At 41.6% G+C, this 26,436-nt stretch overlaps 1 protein-coding gene across 2 annotated transcripts in view; it reads left to right on the plus strand.

Annotated features, from left to right (window-relative positions):
- The window catches only part of LOC126106559 (uncharacterized), a 173,207-nt gene that overhangs the window by 83,002 nt on the left and 63,769 nt on the right, over positions 1–26,436 (plus strand). The window contains exon 2 of one of the 2 annotated variants that reach the window (XM_049912897.1): positions 11,549–11,651. The exons of the other annotated variant lie outside the window; for it this stretch is intronic. Within the exon in view, the coding sequence (XP_049768854.1) occupies positions 11,559–11,651 (93 nt within the window). The 5' untranslated portion in view covers positions 11,549–11,558. The remainder of the gene's footprint in view (positions 1–11,548; positions 11,652–26,436) is intronic. 2 annotated transcript variants of the gene reach the window in all.

The raw sequence follows: 26,436 nt of genomic DNA on the forward strand, positions 1-26,436 counted from the left end.
AATTAGTCGGAGATGAAGATGCTTGCACAGGATAGAGTAGCACGGAGAGCTGCATCAAACCAGTTTCTCGGCTGAAGACCACAAAAAGTACATTCTTTGATAATGACAGTATTCCGATCGCTTGAAGTTAACGGGGATACGTAAGTTACAGCTGCTTTTTCGATTTCTTTTTTCTTTTTTTTTTTTCGAAATGGCAATATGCATTTGACTGAGTTTACTGGAGTATCCGCCTGAATACAGTACGTTTCTAATTCAACTTTCGCTACTCCAGCCAGTTGTTGTTGTCGTTGTTGTTGTTGTTGTGGCCTTCAGTCCTCAGACTGGTTTGATGCCGCTCTCCATGCTACTCTATCCTGTGCAAGCTTCTTCATCTCCCACTACGTACTGCAGCCTACATCCTTCTGAATCTGCTTAGTGTATTCATCTCTTGGTCTCCCTCTGCGATTTTTACCCTCCACGCTGCACTCTAATACTAAATTAGTGATCCCTTGATGCCGCAGAGCGTGTCCTACCAACCGGTCCCTTATTCTACTCAAGTTGTGCCACAAACTCCTCTTCTCCCTAATCCTATTCCATACCTCCTCATTAGTTATGTGATCTACCCATCTAATCTTCAGCATTCTTCTGTAGCACCACATTTCGAAAGCTTCTATTCTCTTCTTGTCCAAACTAGTTATCGTCCACGTTTCACTTCCATACATGGCTACACTCCATACAAATACTTTCAGAAATGACTTCCTGATCTACATATGTAAATGATGCTCTAAGCCCCCCCCCCCTATTCTAACTCCGACTTTTGCTGTTGCACAAGGATAAAAAAAATACGCGAACTGACTCTAATCAACACTGCCAGTGGAGTAGCAGAGAGTTTGGCACCTGCAATAATTTAATTTGATAAATAAGTTAAATAAATGAAGGTTTCATTAACATAGTGAGGAATGATGGGGTTGCTCTACCGATTAACAGAATGAAAGTTCTGTCCAAAGTAACAATATGATTTATTAAGACTAAACACAAAATAATAAGCAAAAACACATGAAACATTTATAATACATCAAATTGGCTGAAATTGGATACTCAAACAAACACTGTGAATGTGAAGTTGTCCCTAAACTAGATTGTGAGGATTATGACGAAGTGGTATGTGCAGCCAATTCCTTGCAACTCAAATCTTAGAGAAAACACATAGCCAACCCAACATTAATTGCTGCTACCCAAGACAGAACAGTTAGAAAAAGACGAACAGGCACGCTCTGCTGAGCTCTGATTATCACCTAGGAAAATCCCTGTCTGCCGGTGCTGCGGACATACCTTACCAAACTGTCTTCTTAACTGCCAGAACACGATCTGGCGTTCCGGAGCCGATGGCTGGTTGCTTCGACGTCCTCGACCGAAAGGCGAGACCCGACTACCTAGAGCACCCGTACAGGCCGAACACACAACATTCCCGACCCCATGACAGTGGCCGTGGTTAAACGTTCCAATCAGCAACTCGAAAACCGGCGGAAAATTCCACTCCATTGCCGGAACACTACCATTCCACCAATGGAGATTCTTGGCGCCAATTTCTGCGCCGATTTTGCTACGTCACGGAGCTATGCCCTGAGCAAGCCAATCACAGTTACTATTTTGCAGAAAGCGCGGGAATTTTCCCGCCACAACTGCCTGGGTACATAAGTCATTCCCACGCCTCGCTGATAGCCCGCCAGAAAGTGTTTTCGCTAAGTTTCTATGAAGTAACGGAACTTCTAGCCCAGCCGCTACTTCAGACCCCTCCGGGCGTGTCTTTTGACAATGTCGGCGTCTGCAAAGTATTCACTCGACTTCCTCACACCCGTCGGCTTAACGCTTTCAAAGTCAGCAGAGCCCGCCTGTCACCGGACCACCCGGGTGACGAGAGACGCTGCGTGGGAAGTCCGCGTGTGAAGGAATAGCGACTTTCCACCGCATCCAATTAGAGAGGAGAATCGTAAGATAGAAATATGGGAGGGGGCTCGTGCCACCTCTCACGCTTAAATCTATACTCGATGTTAACAAATTTCCCTTTTTCAGAAACGCTTTCCTTGCCACTGCCAGTCTATATTTTATATCCTCTCTACTTCGACCATCCTCAGTTATTTTGCTCCCCAAATAGCAAAACTCCTTTACTACTTTAAGTGTCTCATTTCCTAATCTAATTCCCTCAGCATCACCCGACTTAATTCGACTACATTCCATTATTCTCGTTTTGCTTTTGTTAATGTTCATCTTATATCCTCCCTTCAAGACACTGTTCATTCCGTTCAACTGCTCTTCCAAGTCCTTTGCTGTCGTTGACAGAATTACAATGTCATCGGCGAACCTTAAAGTTTTTATTTCTTCCCCATGGATTTTAATACCTGCAGCCAGTGTAGACGGGAAATTATTTACCGTTTGGTTACCCAACTATATACTGTAGGAACAAAGAGCCACGCGAAATTATTATTATTATTATTATTATTATGACGTTCAGACTGTGCGCTGTAGGATTTGCATTGTTACTGGTGTTAGTGTCACGATTTGCCGTTAGGCGCCGGCACTGAAGCACTCAGAACCCAGGGACAAAGAACATGCAGCGTGAATGGCACACGTCATTCTGATCTGCTTCGCCAACGTGTGATCCGTTCTGCCGGGAGAGAGGTACTGTAGACTCCGTAACACATTTGGACAAAACTGAATCGTTGGTCGATCACTCCAAACTGCATGACCGCCAAGAGCATCACATTTGAACCCATGTGTACTCTGGCTGTGGGGTTTACCTGAAGGGGACGCTAACAAACGCTGGAGGCTGCAGATGATGATAGCGAGTGAGGTAGCCAACATCTCACCTGAGATGCTTCGGGCATCAGCGGAGCAGCCACTTATGCGGTTCCAGGTTGTCGTGGATGCAGACAGTCGTCATTTTGAGCAACGTCTGTAACGTGGAAAGTAAACACGGTACGCAATTAAGAAATGTTAACATCCCACCGTAAATTAAAATGTGTTTCTGTCACAGATTTATTCTTATAATTAAATGTTTCCCTGAGACCTTTAAGTCTCCTTTTATTATCTGCTTCAATTCATTTTTTCCCTACATATTGACACTATTGCCAGGGCTCTCCGATATTGGCAATATGTGAGGGGAAAATGAATTGAAGTTCGTGTTGGGAAGGTCACTAAGCTTAAATAGTTCATGCAGCAACGTTGATCATCGTACTCCGGTGGTGTTACGGTTAGCATTTCTGCCGAGGAAACAAGAAGACCCGGGTTTGAGTCCCGGCTGCAGCACAAATTTTAATTCATTTCGTCTGCTTCGATCATTACCACCGATTTATTCGTTATTTCTTTTCCCCTGTCCTTAAAAATGTTTCCGCATAGTTTCAATGTGCTAGGTTCAATCGTTTTTCGTGGGTGTCCACTCGAGCAGCAAAACTTTAAGCATAACCACCCTTGCATGAACGATGTCGGTGTAGAATGTAAGTGCGGAAGACCTATAAATAAACTGTACACAAGGCAAAAAGCGGCGACGAGGAAGCATTACTTAGTGAAATTTCATGGCAAATTAAAACAATGTACCAGACTGGGACTCGAACTTCCAGCTTTGTTTTTTACGTGCACAGCTTTACTTCCGCCAGCAGCTCATCTCTTAACTTCCAAACCTTGCGGGACTAGCGCTCCTAGGAGAAAGGATGGAAGTTGGGAAGGCAGGAGATGAGGTATTAGTAGAAGAAAAGCTGTGAAGAATGGGTCGTGAGTCGTGCTTGGAATGCTCAGTCGGTAGGGCAGGTGACCGCGAAAGACAAACGTCCAAAGTTTTAATCCGACAGGGAGATTGAAACCAGGGCACGTTCCAGTGCACAGTGAAGATTCATTCTGGAGATTAGTTAGCGTTCTTCTCCATGTCGATCCTGCGGAGAACTTACATCTTATCTTGCTTATCTTATCAGTCTGTTTAATTTCAAATCTGCTTTTGTAGTGGCACATCTCAAACATTTAGATTACCTGTCTTTCAGGTTTTCCCACAGTACATGTGTCATTTCTATACATGGTGTGCTCCTGACGCACATTCTCAGAAATTAAGACCTATAAAAGCTATCCATCTCGAAATATAAGAATTTTTGCCTACTCAAGGTTATTTGTACCACGGTTTTCTCTTATGGAACGAACGTTATGGAACGACATTTCCAATGCACCTGGTTCACACTAAGACCAGGTTCTACACGCAGACATTAACGTTTTGCACTCGATCAATGGTAGACCACTTGCTTTAGACAGAATGCCCCCTGATTTTTGTGACCGCATTCCACAAAAAAATAAAAGCTGTTCTGTTATGGCATCTGGTACACTTTTTCCTATGGCTTGGTTTTTTAAAACATATTCTGTTTATTTTTTCTGATAGCAAAGACACTGATGAGCGACGAAATTACGACCACCTGATTCATATCGAGTTGGTTCACCTTATGAACTCCATACAGCCCCATTGGAAGCCCTGATGAATGTCCGCCATAATATAATACTATCCTACTGGTCTCCGTGTGTCATGCGGTGCATGTCTTGAATAGCTGTTCACCTGGATGATGGTGTCTTCGACCACAAACGATTGACCTGATACAACAAGAAATGCGACTCATCCAATTAGGCGACACGTTTCCATAAATGCACGGTCTGGTAACAAGAAACGAGACTCATTCGCCTAGATGACAAGTTTCCACTGATCCACAGCCTGGTAACAAGAAATGCGACTGCCCGTGGTTTGGTGACAAGTAATGTGACTCACCCGACCTGGCGCACGTTATCAGTGACCCACGGAGCACTTTTAGCACTTTTGATGATTATGTGCCCACTGCAGTCGAAACTGATGCTGTCGGTATGAGTATATGTATGGGCTGTCTGCTGCGAAGATCCGTGTTAACAACATGCGCCGAACAATGTGCTCCAGAATACTTTCGCCTGCGCAAGAATTGTTCTGTGACGCCGCATGTCCACACGTATCGCCGCCTGTCCCATTTCAGAGGGCCAGCAGTCCTCTCACCTCTACATCGCGGTGAGGCTTCTCCCATCCATCAACGACTTTACGTAGATGCCCACGACAGTGGCACGTCGTCAGGCAATCTGCTTCGCCGCTTTCGAGGTGCTCTTTTGCAGGCGCCAGTCCGTAATAAAGTACTCTTTGTGACAGTCGCTTAACTCACAAGGAGACGGCACGACCGTGGGGTCGGGGATTTGTCCGAAATTTTGTGTTGTGAAAGAGGACACCTAACACGTCACGTGGACACACTACCCGGAAAATCCCGGGAAAAATCGATCCGAAGTTTCTTAGGTGCCTTATGAGTATAAAATGTTACTCGGTGGCCGAGCCGCCGTCTGGCGTAGATGTTTAGGCTTCGGAGTCTTACGCCAGAGGTCTCGGGTTCGATTCCTCCTCTGGCACTTCTTTTTCGTCTCTTTCATTTTCTTTTGTTAGTGCACCAATTATTCAGAAAAATTTGCAAACCTACATTATCTTTAACAAATTAGTTACATTACTGAATAAAAATTATTTTCTTTTTGTCCTACAACACAATTCATGGCGGTGGGTTTTCCATTTTCAATTGTAAATTATATGAGGGGAAACATTGGGTTTTTAATCAAAATAACAAAGTCGATTGGGAAACATTTAGTTTTTATACATATAATAATTATAAACAAGAACCGCAGTGGTTTTTGTAGTAGTTGTTGTTGTGGTCTTCAGTCCTGAGACTGGTTTGATGCAGCTCTCCATGTTACTCCATCCTGTGCAAGTTTCTTCACCTCCTAGTACCTACTGCAGCCTACATCCTTCTGAATCTGTTTAGCGTATTCATCTCTTGGTCTCCCTCTACGATTTTTACCCTCCACGCTGCCCTCCAATACTAAATTGGTGATCCCTTGATGCCTCAAAATATGTCCTACCAACCGATCCCTTCTTCTAGTTAAGTTGTACCACAAACTTCTCTTCTCCCCAATCCTATTCAATACCTCCTCATTAGTTATGTGATCTAGCCCTCTAATCTTCAGCATTCTTCTGTAGCATCACATTTCGAAATCTTCTATTCTCTTCTTGTCCAAACTAGTTATCGTCCATGTTTCACTTCCATACATGGCTGCACTCCATACAAATACTTTCAGAAACGACTTCCTGACAATAATAAATGAAAAGCACCAGTTTGCTTTTGTTCTACAATATTGTAGAACAAAAGCAAACTGGTGCTTTTCATTTATTATTATAATGTTGTTCTACCAAGAACCGACGGAACATTCTGTTAATATGACTTCCTGACACTTAAATCAATACTCCATGTTAACAAATTTCTCTTCTTCAGAAACGCTTTCCTTGCCATTGCCAGTCAACATTTTATATCCTCTCTACTTCGACCATCATCAGTTATTTTGCTCCCCAAATAGCAAAACTCCTTTACTACTTTAAGTGTCTCATTTCCTAATCTAATTCCCTCAGCATCACCCGACTTAATTCGACTACATTCCATTATCCTCGTTTTCCTGTTGTTGATGTTCATCTTATACCCTCTTTTCAAGACACTGTCCATTCCGTTCAACTGCTTTTCAAAGTCCTTTGCTGTCTCTGACAGAATTACAATGTCATCGGCGAACCTCAAAGTTTTTATTTCTTCTCCATGGATTTTAATACCTTTTCCGAATTTTTCTTTTGTTTCCTTTACTGCATGCTCAATATACAGATTGAATAATATCGGGGAGAGGCTACAACCCTGTCTCACTCCCTTCCAAACCACTGCTTCCCTTTCATGCCCCTCAACTCTTATAACTGCCATCTGGTTTCTGTACAAATTGTAAATAGCCTTTCGCTCCCTGTATTTTACCCCTGCCACCTTCCGAATGTGAAAGCGAGTATTCCAGTCACCGCAGTGGTAATTATCGTAAAAACAAACAAAGCAATAATTTTTGCGACATCTTAACGCAACATATAAAGGCGGATATTTTTTTTCAGTCACAGGGTGTTTGCAATATATCTGTACAAAAACATACCCCATTAACATTTACGATAATGTTTTGAGTTTCTGATAATTTTGAGGCAAACCAGGCATATTGAATCATGTCTCGGAATATTGGTGACGATAATTGACGGTGAATTATAGATTGACTTTTTATACAATCTTCCTGGAAATTAATTTCACGATTCTTCTGTAGCAATGCGCTGCAATTTTGCAAGCTACAGAAGAAAAAAAAATGTGCCGCAGGAAGAATCGAACCCAAAACCTCTGGCGTAAGGGTCCGAGTGCTAACCATGTGGGCCAGACGTCGGGTCGGCAGTGGACTAACATTTTATACTCATAAGGCACCTAAGAAACTTTGAATTGATTTTTCCCAGGATTTTCCGAGTGGTGCGTCCTAATATTTTAACCACGTGAGGTGTTAGGGGTCCTCTTTCACCACACAAAGTTTCGGACAAATGCCCGATCCCTCGGTCGTGCCGTCTCCTTGTCAGTGTATTTTCCCATTTGCGGCTCTTATCGTCGCTGTCCGCAGCTTGTGGTCTAGTGGCTAGCGTTGCTGTCTCTCGATCACAGGGTCCCGGGTTCGATTCCCGGCTGGGTTGGGGATTTTCTGTGCCCGGGGACTGGGTGTTTGCGTTGCCCTCATCATTTCATCATCATCATCATCATCATCATCATTGCAACAGTAACTAGATTAGATTGTGTAAAAATTGGACCGTGTAAAAATTGGGACTTTGTACGGGCGCTGATGACCGAGCAGTTGAGTCTCCCACAAACCAAACATCATCATCATCATCATCATCATCCCTTACCGCGTCACGTGCCCGCGACGCCAACAGGTGGTATTCCACATAATGGGGAGCGGCGGGCGTCGTGTTTTGGCTCATCAGTGTAAATCCTGAATTTCAATATTACGTCATTCATCAGGATCTCAACCATTTGGAAGCGGTTTTAATGTCCAGCTGCGAACACGGCTTGTATGTGTAGTATGCTAGCGCAAAACAAAATCAATGCCTTCTCTGCGCGATAGCAATGGAAATACTGTCGACGACAGTGCCGCAAAAGCAGAGTTACTGAACACAGCTTCCCGAAATTCCTTCACCAAAGATGACGAAGTAAATACGAGGGTTGGAACTTAAGTAGTGGTAACTATTTATTTACAACCGATACAAAAGAGTTGCATGTTTGCACCTGTTACTGTCCTTCAAAGTAGTCACCAGCGTTGTGTAGAACCCGTAGCCAGCGATTTGGAAGGTGCAGTATACCGTTAGCAGAGCCTGTTCTGTTGGTGGTGCGAATGGAGCGGTCTAAAAACTGGTGATTCTCGTGTACCAACGCTTTACGTTCCTCCACGGCAGACCGTCAATTACTGTTCGTTTTCGGAGCATTACCTGCGAATATCTTTCCGAAAGAAGCGGCGACATTTTCTGCGCAGCCTACCCATCATTTCACACGGAAATGCGCGAGCGCATACAGCGCAAGCTGTGGCTACTCTTTTCGGTCGATGGGACTGGGAAGTACTGTACCACCCACCATACTCCACGGACTTAAGTCCTTGTGACTTTGATTTCATTCCGACGATGAAGGAACCACTTCGTGGCATTCGCTTCAGAACTGTTCCAGAGATTCGACAGGCAGTAGACCGCTCCATTCGCACCATCAACAGAATAGGCTCTGCTAACTGTATAGTACGCCTTCCACATCGCTGGCAACGGGTTCTACACAACGCTGGTGACTACTTTGAAGGACAATAACAGGTGCAAACATGTAACTCTTACGTATTGGTTGTGAATAAATAGTTTCCACTATTTAAGTTCCAATCCTCGTATTTCAAAATTCAAACTGAACAGCTCCCAACACGAGTGACGTAGAAGTAGATATCCTCGGAGGAGTGAAGCAACTTAAATCACTTAACAAAGCAAGTTCCGGTCCACACTATATACCAGTTACGTTCCTTTCAGAGTATGGTGATACAATAGCTCCATACTTAACAATCATATACAACCGTTCGCTCGACGAAAGACCCGTACCAAAGACTAGAAAGTTGTACAGGACACACCAATGTTCAAGAAAGGCAGTAGGAGTAATCCACTAAATTACAGGCTCACATCATTAACGGTGATATGTAGCAGGATTTTGAAACATATAACATATATTGTGTTCAAATATTACGAATTACCTCGAAGAAAACCATCTACTGACACACAGTCAACAGGGATTTAGCAAATATCCTTCTTGTGAAACACAACTAGCTCTATACTCACATGAAGTGTTGAGTGTATTGACAAGGGATTTCAAATTTATTCCAGAAGGCTTTTGACACTGTACAATACAAGCGGCTTGTAGTGACATCCTGTGCTTGTTGAATATCGTCCCATTTATATGACTGAATTCGTAATTTCCTGTCAGAGAGGTCATAGTTCGTAACAACTGACGGAAAGTCATCGAGTGAAACAGAAATGATATCTGGCGTTCCACAAGGCAATATTGTAGGCCCTCTGCTATTTCTTATGTATATAAACTATTTAGGAGACAATCTGAGCAGCCGTCTTAGGCTGATTGCAGATGATGCTGTCGTTTACAGACTAGTAAAGTCATTAGAAAATCAAAACAAATTGCAGAACGATTTAGAAAAGATATGTGTATGATGTAAAATTTGCCAAGTGACCCTAAATAACAAAAAGTATGCGGTCATCCACATGAGTGCTAAAAGGATTCCTTTAAACTTCGGTTAGACGATAAATCAGTCAAATCTAAAAGCGGTAAATTCAACTAAATACTTAGGAATTACAATTACGATCAACTTAATTCGGAAGGAACACATAGAAAATGTTGTGGGGAAGGCTAACGAAAGATTGCGTTTTATTTGCATGACACTTAGAAAATGTAACAGATCTACTAAAGAGACTGCCTAAACTTGTCCGTCCTCTTTTACTGTAGAATACTGCTGCATGGTTTGGGATCCTTACCAGATAGGATTGACGGAACACATCAAGAAAAGTTCAAGAACGGCAGTACGTTTTGTACTATCGTGAAATAGGGGAGAGAGTGTGACTGAAATTGATACAGGATTTGGGGTGGACATAATAAAACCAAGGGCGTTTTAGTTGCTACGGAATCTTCTCAAGAAATATCAGTCACCAGCTTTCTCCTCCGAATGCGAAAATATTATGTTGACGCCGACCTACGTAGCGAGAAACGATCATCATCATAAAATGAGAACTCGCAACGAAAGATATTGGTGTTCGCTGTACGAGATTGGAGTAATAGAGAATTGCTGTGAATGTAGTTGATGAACCCTCTGCCAGGCACTTAAATGTGATTTGCGGACTACCCATGTAGATGTAGGTGTAGATGGCTCAACATCCACTATATAGCCCCAGGGCTCTATTTTAGGTCCTTTGTTGACCTTCCATACGCAGTGTGACAAAATGCAAATTTTGTCTTATTTGCAGATGATACAAGTATCGGTATAAAAAACAGTACCCGTGATCTCACTGGGCAATCAGCTAGTGAAATATTTGTAAGTATCAGTGGGTGGTTCACAGCAAATGGATTGTCACTGAATTTTCAAAAGACCCAGTACATACAGTTTAGTACCTCACAAAGAATACGTGCCCCTGTAAGTATAATGTATTCAAAGAACGAAATTAAAGCTGTAGACAGTGTAAAATTTTTAGGGCTACGAATTGACCACAGCCTAAACAGGAAAACTCACACTCTAGACTTATGAAACGCCATAGTTCAGCTACATTTGCAGCACGCATGATAGCAGAAACAGGTGATTTAAAAATGAGGAAGTTAGGTTTTTCGGCCTACTTCCATTCAATAATGAGTTATGGAATCATCTTTTGGGGAAAGTCCTCTCACAAAGAGAACATTTTCAAAATTCAGAAACGAGTCATTAGAATTATATCTGGTGTCAGTCATAGATCATCATGCAGAGACCTCTTTAAGAAACTTAATATTCCAACTACTAGTTCTCAGTACATATACTTATTGATGTCCTTTGTCATTTCCATGTCTCTTTTTACACAAAATAGTGCAAAACATGATTATAATTCCATAACCAAAAACAATCTCTATAAGGACTATAAAAGCTTAACATTAGTACAAAAAGGAGTCAAATACATGGGTACTCGTATATTCAGTAACTTACCAGAGCATATAAAAGGTCTTGTAAGTGATAAAGATCGGTTTCAGAGTGAATTAAAGAACTTCCTGTTGGCCAACTCCTTCTACTCCATCGATGAATATCTTTACAAAGATTATAGCTCATAACTCTGTCTGCCTTAGAATTGTACAATATCCATGTATCTGAGTAAAAGAAAAACTTTAACTATTTCCAGATCCCAGAGACTCCAAGGGATCCATGGAAAACGATAAATGTAATGTAATGTAATACATCTGTAACACCTGCTTTCAGATGCCGCATTCGCGCTAACAGCTGGGGCACAGTGTCAACATGGGTAGCAGGTGGCGGTATGTGAAGATGGGAGCTTAGCAACGTAACAGAATCTCAGTGAACAACTGGACTCTCACTCGGTTTATGTTTCCAGGTGACACGTGATGCTAGATCTGGATGCAGTGCCCTGGGAGACGCGGAAATGCTGTGCCAAGGACATGCGCAAGGCGGCGCAGATAATAGCCATCGCCCACATGGTGAGTACCCATATCGTGAACATTCACACTTCTCCAGTCCATGACAGCTATACAATAACCTAATACAGAAATTTAACCTTTGATGGTCATGGTGAGCACACACACACACACACACACGCACACACACACGCACACACACACTTCTCTTACTTCACACCCTGCATGCTCAGCCTTGTCAGTGGGCGTGGTCAATGCCACACAGGGAAGTGGCCCACACAGCTTTTTGATTAGTGGGAAGAGACGTCACGTGTTGCAAGTGAGTAGATGCACTTCGTGACCGACGGTTTAACAGAGGCGCTTATTGGTTCTATGAATCGTTCGTTATTTAGGTAGCAGAGTACAGTGCGCGATGGAAATGTTACCGTTGATGGTGCCACTAAAGCGGAGTTACTAAACACAGTTTTCCGTAATTCCTTCACGAAAGAAGACGAAGTAAATATTTCAGAATTCGAAACCGGAACAGCTGTTAGCTTGAGTGAAATAAAAGTGGATAACTTAGGTGTTGCGAAACAGCTCAAATCTCTTAAGAAAGGCAAGTCTTCCGGTCCAGATGGTACACGAACCAGGTTCCTTCCAGGATACGCAGTCACAATAACGCCTTTTTTGGCAATCATATACAAACGCTCACTTGACTAAAGGTCTGTTCCTAAGGACTGGAAAGTAGTTACACCAATATTCATGAAAGGAAATAGGAGTAACCCATTGAATTACAGACCCATATCACTAACCTCAATTTGCATTAGGATCTTGGAGCATATACTGTACTCGAACATTATGAATCACCTTGAAGAAAATGACTTACTGATACAAAACCAACACGGATTCAGAAAATCTTGTGCAACGCAGCTAGCTCTTTATTCCCATGAAGTAATGAATGCTGTCGACAAGGGATCTCAGATCGATTCCATATTCCTAGATTTCCAGAAGGCTTTTGATACCGTTCCTCACAAGCGACTATTAATCAAATTGCGTGCATATGGAGTATCGTCTCAGTTGTGTGACTGGATTCGTGATTTGCTCTCAGATAGGTCACAGTTCGTAGTGATAGATGGTAAATCATCGAGTAGAATAGAAGTGATATCTGGCGTTCCGCAAGGTAGTGTCATAGGCCCTCTGCTGTTCCTGATTTACATAAATGATCTAGGTGATAATCTGAGCAGTCCCCTTAGATTGTTTGCAGATGACGCTGTAATTTACCGTCTAGTAAAATCATCAGACGATCAATTCCAATTACAAAATGATCTAGAGAGAATTTTTGTATGGTGCGAAAAGTGGCAACTGGCACTAAACAAAGAAAAGTGTGAGGTCATCCACATGGGTACTAAACGAAATCCGATAAATTTTGGGTATACGATAAATCGCACAAATCTAAGGGCTGGCAATTCGACTAAATAGCTAGGAATTACAAATACGAGAAACTTAAATAGGAAAGACCATATAGATAAAGTTGTGGGGAAGGCGAAACAAAGACTACGCTTTGTTGGCAGAACACTTAGAAGATGCGACAAACCCACTAAAGAGACAGCCTACATTACACTTGTCCGTCCTCTGCTGGAATATTGCTGGGATCCTTACCAGGTAGAATTGATGGAGGACATCGAAAAAGTGCAAAGAAGGGAAGCCCGTTTCGTGTTATCGCGCAGTAGGGGTGAGAGTGTTACTGATATGATACGCGAGTTGGAGTGTCAGTCACTGAAACAAAGGCGGTTTTCTTTGCGGCGAGATCTGTTCACGAAATTTCAAGCACCAACTTTCTCTTCCGAACGCGAAAATATTTTTCTGACACCGACCTACGTAGGGAGAAATGATCATCATAATAAAATATGAGAAATCAGAGCTCGAACGGAAAGGTTTAGGTGTTCGTTTTTACAACGAGCCAGTCGAGAGTGGAATGGTGGAGAAGTAGTGTGAAAATGGTTCGATGAATCCTGTGCCAGGCACATAAGTGTGAATTGCAGAGTAACCATGTAGATGTAGATGAACCGAAACACTATGAAGGCTGGGAGAGAACGTGTAGGTCGAAGGCTGACCCATCTGTAAAGCAGGATAGGTGGCGATTTGGAGCAGATCTGACGACAGAACAGTTGTGGCCCGGGCACAAGTGTTTTGCAGGCCACTGTTTAGCACACATTCTTGAACACGGGATCTTTAACAGACGGCTCCATCGTTTTCCCATGAGTATCCAATCTACATCAGTTACATCTACATCTCTATCTACAGCTACATCTACACTCCTCAAGCCAAAGTTCGGTGCATGGCGGAGGGTACCAAGTACCAGTACTTTCTTGTTCCACTCGCAAGCAGAGGGAGGGAAAAACGACTATCCAAAACCCTTCGTACAAGTCCTTATTTCTTGCGTCTTACCTACGTTGTCCTTACGCGAAACGTATGTTGGCTGCAGTGGAACCTCTCTGCAGCCAACCTCAAATACCAATTCTCCAAATTTCGTTAATAGTGTCTTGCGAAAAGAACGTAGTCTTTCCTCCAAGGATTCACATTTAAGTTCACGAAGAATTTCCGTAATACTTGCCTGCTGACAGAATTTACGGCTAACAAGTCTAGCAACGAACTTGCAGCAAAAAAGGTTCAAATGGCTCTAAGTACTATGGGACTTAACATCTGAGGTCATCAGTCCCCTAGACGTAGAACTACATAAACCTAACTAACCTGAGGACATCACACACATCCATGCCCAAGGCAGGATTCGAACCTGCGACCGTAGCAGCAGCGCGGTTCCGCAGTGAAGCGCCTAGAACCGCTCGGCCACCGCGGCCAGCGAACTTGCAGCATTCTGGAATGATTGCAGGTCAGCAAATTCTGTTAATCAGTACAGCTACAAATTAGCCAAAGTCGGAATTTCACTTTTTTTATTTATTCAATGAAAATAGCTCCTAGCCTGAAACTAATCATCGAGTAAATAGCGAAAAGAAAATTTGCAACTTTGGCCTGTTTTTGGTTTTTATGAAACGTAGCATCTCCCCTCTGAATTTTTACTAGCTTCCCATTAAACCAACCTGGTAGCCGGCCGAAGTGGCCGAGCGGTTCTAGGCACTTCAGTCTGGAGCCGCGTGACCGCTACAGTCGCAGGTTCGAATCCTGTCCCGACCTGGTACATATCCGAAACACTCTAAAAGAACACAAAAATGGGCCATTCCAGCGTTTTATGCGTCGTCTCCTTCGTGGATGAGCTACTGTGCTGAAAGTCTCCCAATAGAACGAAGTCTAATATTCGCCTTACTTATTACCACTCTAAAGTGCCCATTCCATTTCATACCGCTTTGCCACGTTACGCCTAGATATTTAATCGATGTAGCTATGTCAAATAGCACCGCACTAATGCTGTATTCGAAGATTACAGAATTTTTTTCTCCTACTCACCTGCATTAACTTACATTTTTCTACATTTAGGGCGTACCAACTACAAATTCTGTCCAAGCCATCTTTCATATTCCTATAGTCACTGAACTACGACATTTCCCATACACCACAGCGTCATCGGCAGACGGCTGCAAACTGCCGCTCGCCCTGCCCGTCGGATCACTTATGCGCAGACAGCGTATGAGCGGCCCCACCACACTTCCCTGGGGCACTCCTGGCGAGACCGTTGTCTCACCGTCGAATACAGCGTACTGTTACTTGGGAAGTCTTCGAGACACTCACATAGCTGGGAAACTAATCCGTATGCTCAGACTTTCGTCAACAATGTGCAGTGGCGCCGTATCAAACGCTCTCCGGAAATCTAGTAATATGAAATTTGTCCGTTGCCCTCGATACTCGCTTTGTAGAATATCATGTGGGCAAAGAGGACCCTGAGTATCGCATGAATGATGCTTTCCGTGTTGATCTGTGGACAGAAGGTTTTCTGTTTCAAGAAAATTTATTATATTCGAACCTACAATGTGTTCAGAAATTCTGCAGCCAACCGACTTTAAGGATAGTGGTCTGTAGCTGTGTGGGTCCGTTATTTCACCTTTCTCTTAGACAGGAATCTCCCAGTGGCCTGGCACTTTGTCCTGGGCGAGAGATTCGCGATAAATGAAAGGTAGGTAAGGGACCAATGCCGCAGAATGCTCTCTGTGAAACTTAAATTGTATCTGCATTTTTGTAAGACGTGTATATTTCTTTCTATTGTCTATTGTCAAATCACAATTTATGAAAGATGTTTATATTTTATTAATAGGATTAAGTAGGAATAATTAATATTTGTCATGTTGGAAATAATTGTGGTAGCAGGAAATGTCTGCACCAAAGAATTGTTGACAAGAGAGACCGCGTATGGATACATTTTAAGAAAAGAGCGCGAAAGACCGCGCATTGATACATTTTGTAATGGTAGCAGGCATTGTCTGCACCAGAAAGCATTGTTGGCGGGAGAGACCGCGTTTTAGCGTTCGTAGGAAGTCAGTAGTAAGCGAGGTATGAAGCGAGTCGGTAGCAGGTCTGAAGCGAGAGGTTGAGAGGAGCGGTGTGCCTGCCAGTCACTAGCTATGATTTACAAGAGATTATAAACGGATGTACAGAGACATCATCTAACTATTATCATAAGAGGAACTAATATTATTGAATTAATGTTTTGAGAAACTCAAGACTACTGAAGGTATGTTTGCTCATTGCTAGTTGTAAGATTATTGTAAAAAGTAAGTCCCATTTGAACGTTTGTAAAATCATTTCATTACCAACAGTAAATATTTCAAGCGTTTTCAGAATATAATTAATTTTTGCAAGCAATGTTGCATTACTGATTATAATCCACCCCAAAAACCATCAACATAAAACTTTGCAAAAATATCATTGTTGTAAAGAAAAAGTGTAACTATGAATTACGTAACTTCAGTGAAATCAATTAAAGAATAACGTCAGCTTTGCTATTAAAGAATAACGTCAGCTTTGGTAATAAATACAGCCACTTATTATGACAGTCCATAAGTAGTTAATAGAGTATAGTAAACCAGAGTAAGTATATTCATGTCGCAGTTCGATGTAGCAGTCAGATGGCGATCCAGTAACAGTAAAAAAGGTAAGGAACAGTTTTGGGTTATTGCAGAGAACGACTGACGGCCACGATGACGACACATTCTATGTTTCGTCGAAATAATCTGAAAATCACTTTTAAAAAACAGCTATTAAATTTGTATGCGAAGATAGAGAAAGAGAATAAATTTCAAAGGGAAGATTTCATTTGTTATTATTAAGCAAGGGATAGAAATCCTAAGGGAAGGTTATATAGGTTATTGTAAAAGAGAAGGTTGAGAAACAAAAGAGGTATAGATGATACGGGAAGGTTTCATCTTAAGATAGCAGTGGGCACGGAATCAATGGAAAACTGTCACCTGTCGGGGTAAACCACGTTTCTTGTAACGCCAGATGGATGGTTACGCCTGGATACATCCTCCTCCAGGCCAACGGCTGGACGTCTCCGCAGTTACCAGCCGCTGTGGAAAGTATTATGCTATGGGGGCACTCACCTAGTCCTCCATGGGGCCTGTGCTAATAGTAAAAGGCACCGTGGCAGCTGCGGAATAGATGAACATTATTGTGGGCCACCTGCATCCCTTTATGTTCATGTCTTCCCCGAAGCCAGTGGCCTCTTCCGTCAAGAAATCTGTTCATACCTTGAGGCCAGTCGTTCGAGGAGCAGGACATTGAAATGACGTAAATTTTTTGGCCACCAAATTCATCTGATGTAAACCCAATGGAACACATCTAGGACGCTGTCGGGCAGCGGCTCCGCATCCACAAATCATCGGCCCATAATTTATTGGAAATGCGTGACCCATTCCTAGACGTGTCGTGCCACAAACCTCCGGAAACCTACCAAGAACTTATGTAACCCATGCCATGCAGAATCGCTGCTACATTATTTCCAAAAAATGGACGAAAGTTAGTAGAAGTCAGTTAAAAAACATGTTCAATTGTGTGCGATATCTTATGGGACTTAACTGCTAAGGTCACCAGTCCCTAAGGTTACTCACTAATTAACCTAAATTATCCTAAGGACAAACACACACACATACCCATGCCCGAGGGAGGACTCGAACCTCCGCCGGGACCAGCCGCACAGTCGATGACTGCAGTGCCTGAGACCGCTCGGCTAATCCCGCGCGGCGGTAGAAGTCAGTCATAATGTTCTGGCGCAAGAGCACAATACGATGACGACCGAAACACTGTGATTTTATAAGAATTCGGCTGGGTTTTTCCTGGCTTTAGTGTGCTAATTTTTAATAATCATTTCACATGAACAAACACATTTATTTAATTTTTGGTCCACTCCACACTGTGTAACATTTTATATACCGGGTGATCAAAAAGTCAGTATAAATTTGAAAACTGAATAAATCACGGAATAATGTAGATAGAGAGGTACAAATTGACACACATGCTTGGAATGACATGAGGTTTTATTAGAACCAAAAAAATACAAACGTTCAAAAAATGTCCAACAGATGGCGCTTCATCTGATCAGAATAGCAATAATTAGCATAACAAAGTAAGACAAAGCAAAGATGATGTTCTTTACAGGAAATGCTCAATATGTCCACCATCATTCCTCAACAATATCTGTAGTCGAGGAATAATGTTGTGAACAACACTGTAAAGCATGTCCTGAGTTATGGTGAGGCATTGGCGTCGGATGTTGTCTTTCAGCATCCCTAGAGATGTCGGTCGATCACGATACACTTGCGACTTCAGGTAACCCCAAAGCCAATAATCGCACGGACTGAGGTCTGGGGACCTGGGAGGCCAAGCATGACGAAAGTGGCGGCTGAGCACACGATCATCACCAAGCGACGCGCGCAAGAGATCTTTCACGCGTCTAGCAATCCTTTTTTTTTTTTTTTTTTTTTGTTCTAATAAAACCCCATGTCATTCCAAGCATGTGTGCCAATTTTTATCTCTCTATCAACATTATTCCGCGGTTTATTAAATTTTCAAATTTATACTGACTTTTTGATCAACCGGTATTTAAAATGTTTGGCGTGATCCAAAACTTTATTATTCAACACAGATTTTGATCTTACTGGTTGATGGCCTGGAATGCCATGACTTTCGTTTTATCTCCAGACATTTTAGGTTGTATTCTGATGCTACCTGCTGCAACTGGTAGACACCCATCTGAAGGTCATCTTCATTATGTGGTATCAGTGACGAGTCATTTGCGTATAGGACCGCGTTGCATATAGAGTCATGATCTCCTATTATACTCAGTATTTTTCATTTAGTGTTCACTTAATCTATGAATACAGTGTCCCAGGGAATATGGTTTATGTTCTGGAATATGTGAAGAAAAATCTTTAGAAGCACAAAAGTCTAGTCAACATGTAATTTAAAATGTAGACTGCTACCTTAAAAGCTATGAACACTTGTACGCCTTCGCTACTGTGAACCATATCTCTTCTACTGAAGAAGTCCTCCTAGAGCTTGAAGTATGCATATTGGAGCTGAGAATTATTAGACCTTTTGTTTAGAATGATCGTTTCTATGGTATCCCTGATGACTGAACATTGCACCTGCAACACTCTGTATATTGAAAATTCTCAGGAAAATGCAGCATCCTTTTCTTACTCGTTTATTTGTGTTCATTGGCTTTGTGATTATGCCCCCTATATCTATAACGATGTTGGCGTCCATGTAGACTTTTAATAGCATTTATGTATAGAGATGTGACTGAAGCTACAACGAAACAATTTATTATGTCATATCTAACCAAAAGAGTGCAGATAGTTGTATTTAGTAATTCAACTAATGTATTGTGAAGACATTACTCTGGTTGGAAAGGTATCACATATGGCACTCCCCAAAGCTCAATCTTAGGTCTGATCTTGTTCCTCATATGTGTAAATGACGTTCTGTCTGATGTACAACAATCAGAATTAGTTCTTTCAGATGACACTAATATTGTAATTCATTCCAAGAAGTAATGGTTAAAGTATCATTGACATGTTTCCTGCAAATGGTCTCACCTTCAGGTTTAAAAAGACAACATATTCAATTCTGTATATAAGTGTACCACATAATGAGGAAATAATAAATTGGTGGAACTTCTAATATGCTAAGTGTCCATTTTGGTGAGATGTGAACCGTGAAAAGTACATTTTGGAACTCCTAAAACTATTTATTTCAGCCACACTTGCACTTAGGATCATTCAAAATCTTGGGGTGATACGAATAAGTAAGTTGATATATTTTGCATATTTTAACTCAGTAATGTTTCCTGGAATAATATATTGGGGTAACTCATCTTTAAAAAAGAAAGTCTTCATTGCTGCAAGAATAATATGTGGTGCTCACCCATAATCATCTTTAAGACATTTGTTTGAGTAATTGGGCATTCTAACTAGTACTTTAAGGTACTTTCATTCTCTCATGGAGTTTGTTGTAAATAATTCACTGCAGTCCAAAAGGGACAATGATGTACATAATTACAATACCAGAAACGAAAATGAGATTCATTACTCTACATTAATGTTGTTTTTAGCAAAAAAAGGGGTGCATAAACCCACAGCTAAAACTTTAACAACTTACCCAGTGACATAAAATGTCCCACAGACAGCAAAGTAAAATTTGGAAACGACTGAAGAATTTTTTTCATGGCAACTCTCTTTATTCTGTAAACGACTTTCTATTATTGTAATGTGTAAAACGTGATGGGTAGGAATTACTAACTCACACCTATATATTTAATAATAATAAATACAGAAAACCAAAAAATATAATAGACGTATTTACATATTAATTTGAAATGTAAAATGACTCGTTTCACATTATTACGATTTATCATGCAGATGGTCCGTGTGACATGGAACTAACTAAGTAGAGGGTGACACAAAATAGAAAGTTTTTGCCTGCTACAGCATAAGCAGGGTGATAGGTTCTTGTTAAGATATTTATGCTATAACAGATAACCTGAATTTTAATAGAGAAGTTTTCAAAGTGCTTTCCTTCTGCAGCAATGAGTGCGTATAGCCTTCATGTGAATTCGGTGATAAGGTTCTGTAGATCACTATTTTAGACTGCACGAATCTCTATAGAAATTAAAGTACCAGCATCCTGGCGGGTTGCAGATGCATCTTTGAAGACTCTGTCCTTCAAATAACCCCATTAGAAGTAATAACACGGGTTGGGATCAGGGCTACGAGGGGGCCATTCGACACGATGTGCAGTGAATGGTAAGGTGTCCAACGGAATGATTTCATCTCTGGATGTCTCCTGAAAGAAATCGAAGACGTCTGCAGTGAGGTGTCGACGAACTCCACCCTGCATGGACCAGTACTTTTGGAACATTGGGTCAGAACCAAATCCTCAACTTATCCACACTCTACTAATGTTGTGGCCCTTGCTCAGAAGCTTATTGCTGAGGCTCGCCGATGCATTTCGCACTACCCTGTTGAGCATTTATCGAGGAAAATCGCCAAACAGCCGTATGTTTTGCGAAATTATTTTGTTTAGACAACCAGTTTCATTAATGTCATGTTAAGGCGCCTATGCACTCCATGTATAGACGATCAGACACATCGATACTTGCATAACTAGAGACAGCCGTATCTAGATTCCGTTAATTCGTTCTACCAAAATACACAAAACATTTATTGTTACATTTTACGAAATTCTGAACGTATCGTTGTGGTGAGACATGTGTTCAACAGCGCAATAAGCCAGTGAAAAGACTAGAGACCTACTTGATTCCAGGAAGGGCCAGACAGGACGACCAGTCTCAGTTATAACCCTAGAGGATGTAGAACGAGGGCTAACCTTATCCAGTGAGGAAAACCGAATTCACGGAATCTTGATACTGGTGGCTCCAGTTATGCAAGTATCGATATATATATATATATATATATATATATATATATATATATATATATATATATATTGTTGTATGTACATGGAGTGCAGGGGATTCTGAAGATGGCATTAATGAGATGTAGAAACTGGTTGTATAAGTAAAATAACTTCTCAAAACATACGACTGTTGGCGATTTTCCTTGATAAATATTTGACCGGCTGCTGATCCATATCCACAAAGCATCGTCATACTCCTGTTGAGGGTTAGCTGCAGTCGCAGTTGGATGTGGGTGGCACGTTCAATAGGGAAACCCATCTTTGTATTATAGATTTTGAAAACGCATTTGATAATCAAAGAAATTCCAAGGAACAGAATGGCTTAACATGGTTCATCTACATCTACGTGATTACTCTGCTATTCACAACAAAGTGCCCTGCATAGTGTTCAATGAACCATCTGCAAACTGTCTCTCTACCACTCTCGAACGGCACGCGGGAAAAACGAGCACTTAAATTTTTCTGTGTGAGCCCTGACTTCTCTTATTTTATCGTGATGATCATTTCTCCCTATGTAGGTGGGTGCCATCAGAATGTTTTCGCAATCGGAGGAGAAAACTGCTGATTGAACTTTCATGAGAAGATCCCGTCACAACGAAAAACTCCTTTGTTTTAATGATTGTCACTCCAATACACGTATCATGTCTGTGGCACTGTCTCCCCTACTTCGCGATAATACAAAACGAGCCGCCCTTCTTTGTACTTTTCTGATGTGATCCGTCAGTCCCACCTGATGCGGATCCCACACCTCACAGCAATACTCCAGAATAGGGCCGACAAGCGTGGTGTAAGCAGTCTCTTTTTGCCAATGAATCGCAGCCTTTGGTTTGCTGTACCCACTACATTATCTACGTGATCGTTCCAATTTAGAGTATTTGCAATTGTAATCCCTAAGTATTTAGTTGAATTTACACCCTTCAGATTTTTGTGACTTATCGCGTATTCGAAATTTAGTACTCATGTGAATAACTTCACATTTTTCTTTATTGAGCGTCAATTACTACTTTTCGCACCATACACATATCTTATTTAAATCATTTTGCAAGTCGTTTTGGTCATCTGATGACTTTACAAGAAGGTAAATGAGAGCATCATCTGCATACAATATAAGGCGGTTACTGAGATCTTCTCCTATGTCGTTAATATAGATCACAAACAACAGAAGGCCTATAACACTTCCTAGGGAAACGCCGGATATTACTTCTGTTTTACTCGATGACCTGTCTGACAGGAAAGTTAGATACAGGGTGTTAGAAAGTATTTGTTTACTGTGGCTTCACTGTATTCTGTAAACGGGTCTCCTTGTGATGTTCTTGTATTATAGCTCTGAAAATTCTACAGCTCATTCAGTTCACGTTTCAAAGTGGAAGCACAAGCACTGACCAACGTTTGTTGATCGTAAAGACATTTTGCGCAAATTCTGTACGTATATTTGTGGTGAAATGGAAATGGATATGTTAGGAACAAGACTTTTGGTCAGGCGAATACAGGGTTATAAATACAAAGTCAAATAGGGGTAATGCAGGAGTAGGTTTAATTATGAATACAAAAATGGGAGTGCGGGTAAGCTACTACAAACAGCATAGTGAACGCATTATTGTGGCCACGATAGACACGAAGCCCACGCCTACTACAGTAGAACAAGTTTATATGCCTACTAGCTCTGCAGATGACGAGGAAATTGAAGAAATGTATGATGAAATAAAAGAAATTATTCAGATAGTGAAGGGAGACGAAAATTTAATAGTCATGGGTGACTGGAATTCGGTAGTAGGAAAAGGGAGAGAAGGAAACGTAGTAGGTGAATATGGATTGGGGCTAAGAAATGAAAGAGGAAGCCGCCTGGTAGAATTTTGCACAGAGCACAACTTAATCATAGCCAACACTTGGTTCAAGAATCGTAAAAGAAGGCTGTATACATGGAAGAAGCCTGGAGATACTGACAGGTATCAGATAGACTATAAATAATGGTAACAGAGATTTAGGAACCAGGTTTTAAATTGTAAGACATTTACAGGGGCAGATGTGGAATCTGACCACAATCTATTGGTTATGATCTGTAGATTAAAACTGAAGAAACTGCAAAAAGGTGGGAATTTAAGGAGATGGGACCTGGATAAACTGACTAAACCAGAGGTTTTATAGAGTTTCAGGAAGAGCATAAGGGAACCATTGACAGGAATGGGGGAAAGAAATACAGTAGAAGAAGAATGGGTAGCTTTGGGGGATGAAGTAGTGAAGGCAGCAGAGGATCAAGTAGGTAAAAAGACGAGGACTAGTAGAAATCCTTGGGTAACAGAAGAAATATTGAATTAAATTGATTAAAGGAGACAATATAAAAATGCAATAAATGAAGCATGCAAAAAGGAATACAAACGTCTCAAAAATGAGATCGACAGGAAGTGCAAAATGGCTAAGCAGGGATGGCTAGAGGACAAATGTAAGGATGTAGAGGCTTATCTCACTAGGGGTAGGATAGATACTGCCTACAGGAAAATTAAAGAGATCTTTGGAGAAAGGAGAACCACTTGCATGAATATCAAGAGCTCAGATGGAAACCCAGTTCTAAGCAAAGAAGGGAAAGCAGGAAGGAGGAAGGAGTATATAGAGGGTCTATACAAGGGCGATGTATTTAAGGACAATATTATGGAAATGGAAGAGGATGTAGATGAAGATGAAATGGGAGATATGATACTGCGTGAAGAGTTTGACAGAGCACTGAAAGACCTGAGTCGAAACAAGGCCCTGGGAGTAGATAACATTCCATTAGAACTACTGACAGCCTTGAGAGAGCCAGTCCTGACAAAACTCTACCATGTGGTGAGCAAGATGTATGAGACAGGCGAAATACCCTCAGACTTCAAGAAGAATATAATAATACCAATCCCAAAGAAAGCAGGTGATGACAGATGTGAAAATTACCGAACTATCAGTTTTATAAGTCACGGCTGCAAAATGTTGTTGTGGTCTTCAGTCCTGAGACTGGTTTGATGCAGCTCTCCATGCTACTCTATCCTGTGCAAGCTTCTTCATCTCCCAGTACCTACTGCAACCTACATCCTTCTGAATCTGCTTAGTGTATTGATCTCTTGGTCTCCCTCTACGATTTTTACCCTCCACGCTGCCCTCCAATGCTAAATTTGTGATCCCTCGATGCCTCAGAACATGTCCTACCAACCGATCCCTTCTTCTGGTCAAGTTGTGCCACAAACTCCTCTTCTCCCCAATCCTATTCAATACCTCCTCATTAGTTACGTGATCAACCCACAAAATACTGCAAAGGCTGCAAAATACTAACGCGAATTCTTTACAGACGAATGGAAAAACTGGTAGAAGCCGACCTCGGGGAAGATCAGTTTGGATTCCGTAGAAATGTAGGAACACGTGAGGCAATACTGACCCTACGACTTATGTTGGAAGCTAGATTAAGGAAAGGCAAACCTATGTCTCTCGCATTTGTAGACTTAGAGAAAGCTTTTGACAATGTTGACTGGAATACTCTCTTTCAGATTCTGAAGGTGGCAGGGGTAAAATACAGGGAACGAAAGGCTATTTACAATTTGTACAAAAACCAAATGGCAGTTATAAGAGTTGAGGGGCATGAAAGGGAAGCAGTGGTTGGGAAGGGAGTGAGACAGGGTTGTAGCCTCTCCCCGATGTTATTCAATCTGTATATTGAGCAAGCAGTAAAGGAAACAAAAGAAAAATTCGGAGTAGGAATTAAAATCCATGGAGAAGAAATAAAAACTTTGAGGTTCGCCGATGACATTGTAATTGTGTCAGAGACAGCAAAGGATTTGGAACAGCAGCTGAACGGAATGGATAGCGTCTTGAAAGGAGGATATAAGGTGAACTTCAACAAAAGCAAAACGAGGATAATGGAATGTAGTGAAATTAAGTCGGGTGATGCTGAGGGAATTAGATTAGTAAATGAGACACTTAAAGTAATAAAGGAGTTTTGCTATTTGGGGAGCAAAATAACTGATGATGGTCGAAGTAGAGAGGATTTAAAATGTAGACTGGCAATGGCAAGGAAAGCGTTTCTGAAGAAGAGAAATTTGTTAACATCGGGTATAGATTTAAGTGTCAGGAAGTCATTTCTGAAAGTATTTGTATGGAGTGTAGTCATGTATGGGAGTGAAACATGGACGATAAATAGTTTGGACAAGAAGAGAATAGAAGCTTTCGAAATGTGGTGCTACAGAAGAATGCTGAAGATTAGATGGGTAGATCACGTAACTAATGAGGAGATATTGAATAGGATTGGGGAGAAGAGGAGTTTGTGGCACAACTTGACTAGAAGAAGGGATCGATTGGTAGGATATGTTCCGAGGCATCAAGGGATCACCAATTTAGCATTGGAGGGCAGCGTGGAGGGTAAAAATCGTAGAGGGAGACCAAGAGATGAATATACCAAGCAGATTCAGAAGGATGTAGGTTGCAGTAGGTACTGGGAGGTGAAGAAGCTTGCACAGGATAGAGTAGCATGGAGAGCTGCATCAAACCAGTCTCAGGACTGAAGACTACAACAACAACAACAGTTGTGGTGAGAGCATGTTCAACAGTGCAATGAGCCAGTGAGAAGACTAGATCCCTACGTGATTCCAGAAAGAACCAGTCAAGACGAAAAGCCTCAGTTGTAGCCCTGGATGAGGTGGGAGGAGTACGAACCTCATTTGGATAGGAATCCACATGTCAACAAGCAGCAATTCAGGATGTCATGAAATTCTCTGTAGATGATAATCAAAGAGAAAATTAACTTTTCTCCTCTGAAAATAGGACTGTGACCACCGTCTGAGAAGAGATCAGTGAAGCGGTGATATTCTTTTGGAAATGAGATCCTGAGGCCTTTGAAAGTGGAACAGTCGATATGGATATGATCTGGTCTAGTGAAGAGGCACATTTACATCTCCATAGGTACGTCAACAAACTGGTGTACTTGTTC

Source organism: Schistocerca cancellata, chromosome 10, assembly GCF_023864275.1.
Source record: "Schistocerca cancellata isolate TAMUIC-IGC-003103 chromosome 10, iqSchCanc2.1, whole genome shotgun sequence".
Classification (NCBI taxonomy): Eukaryota; Metazoa; Arthropoda; class Insecta; order Orthoptera; family Acrididae; genus Schistocerca; species Schistocerca cancellata.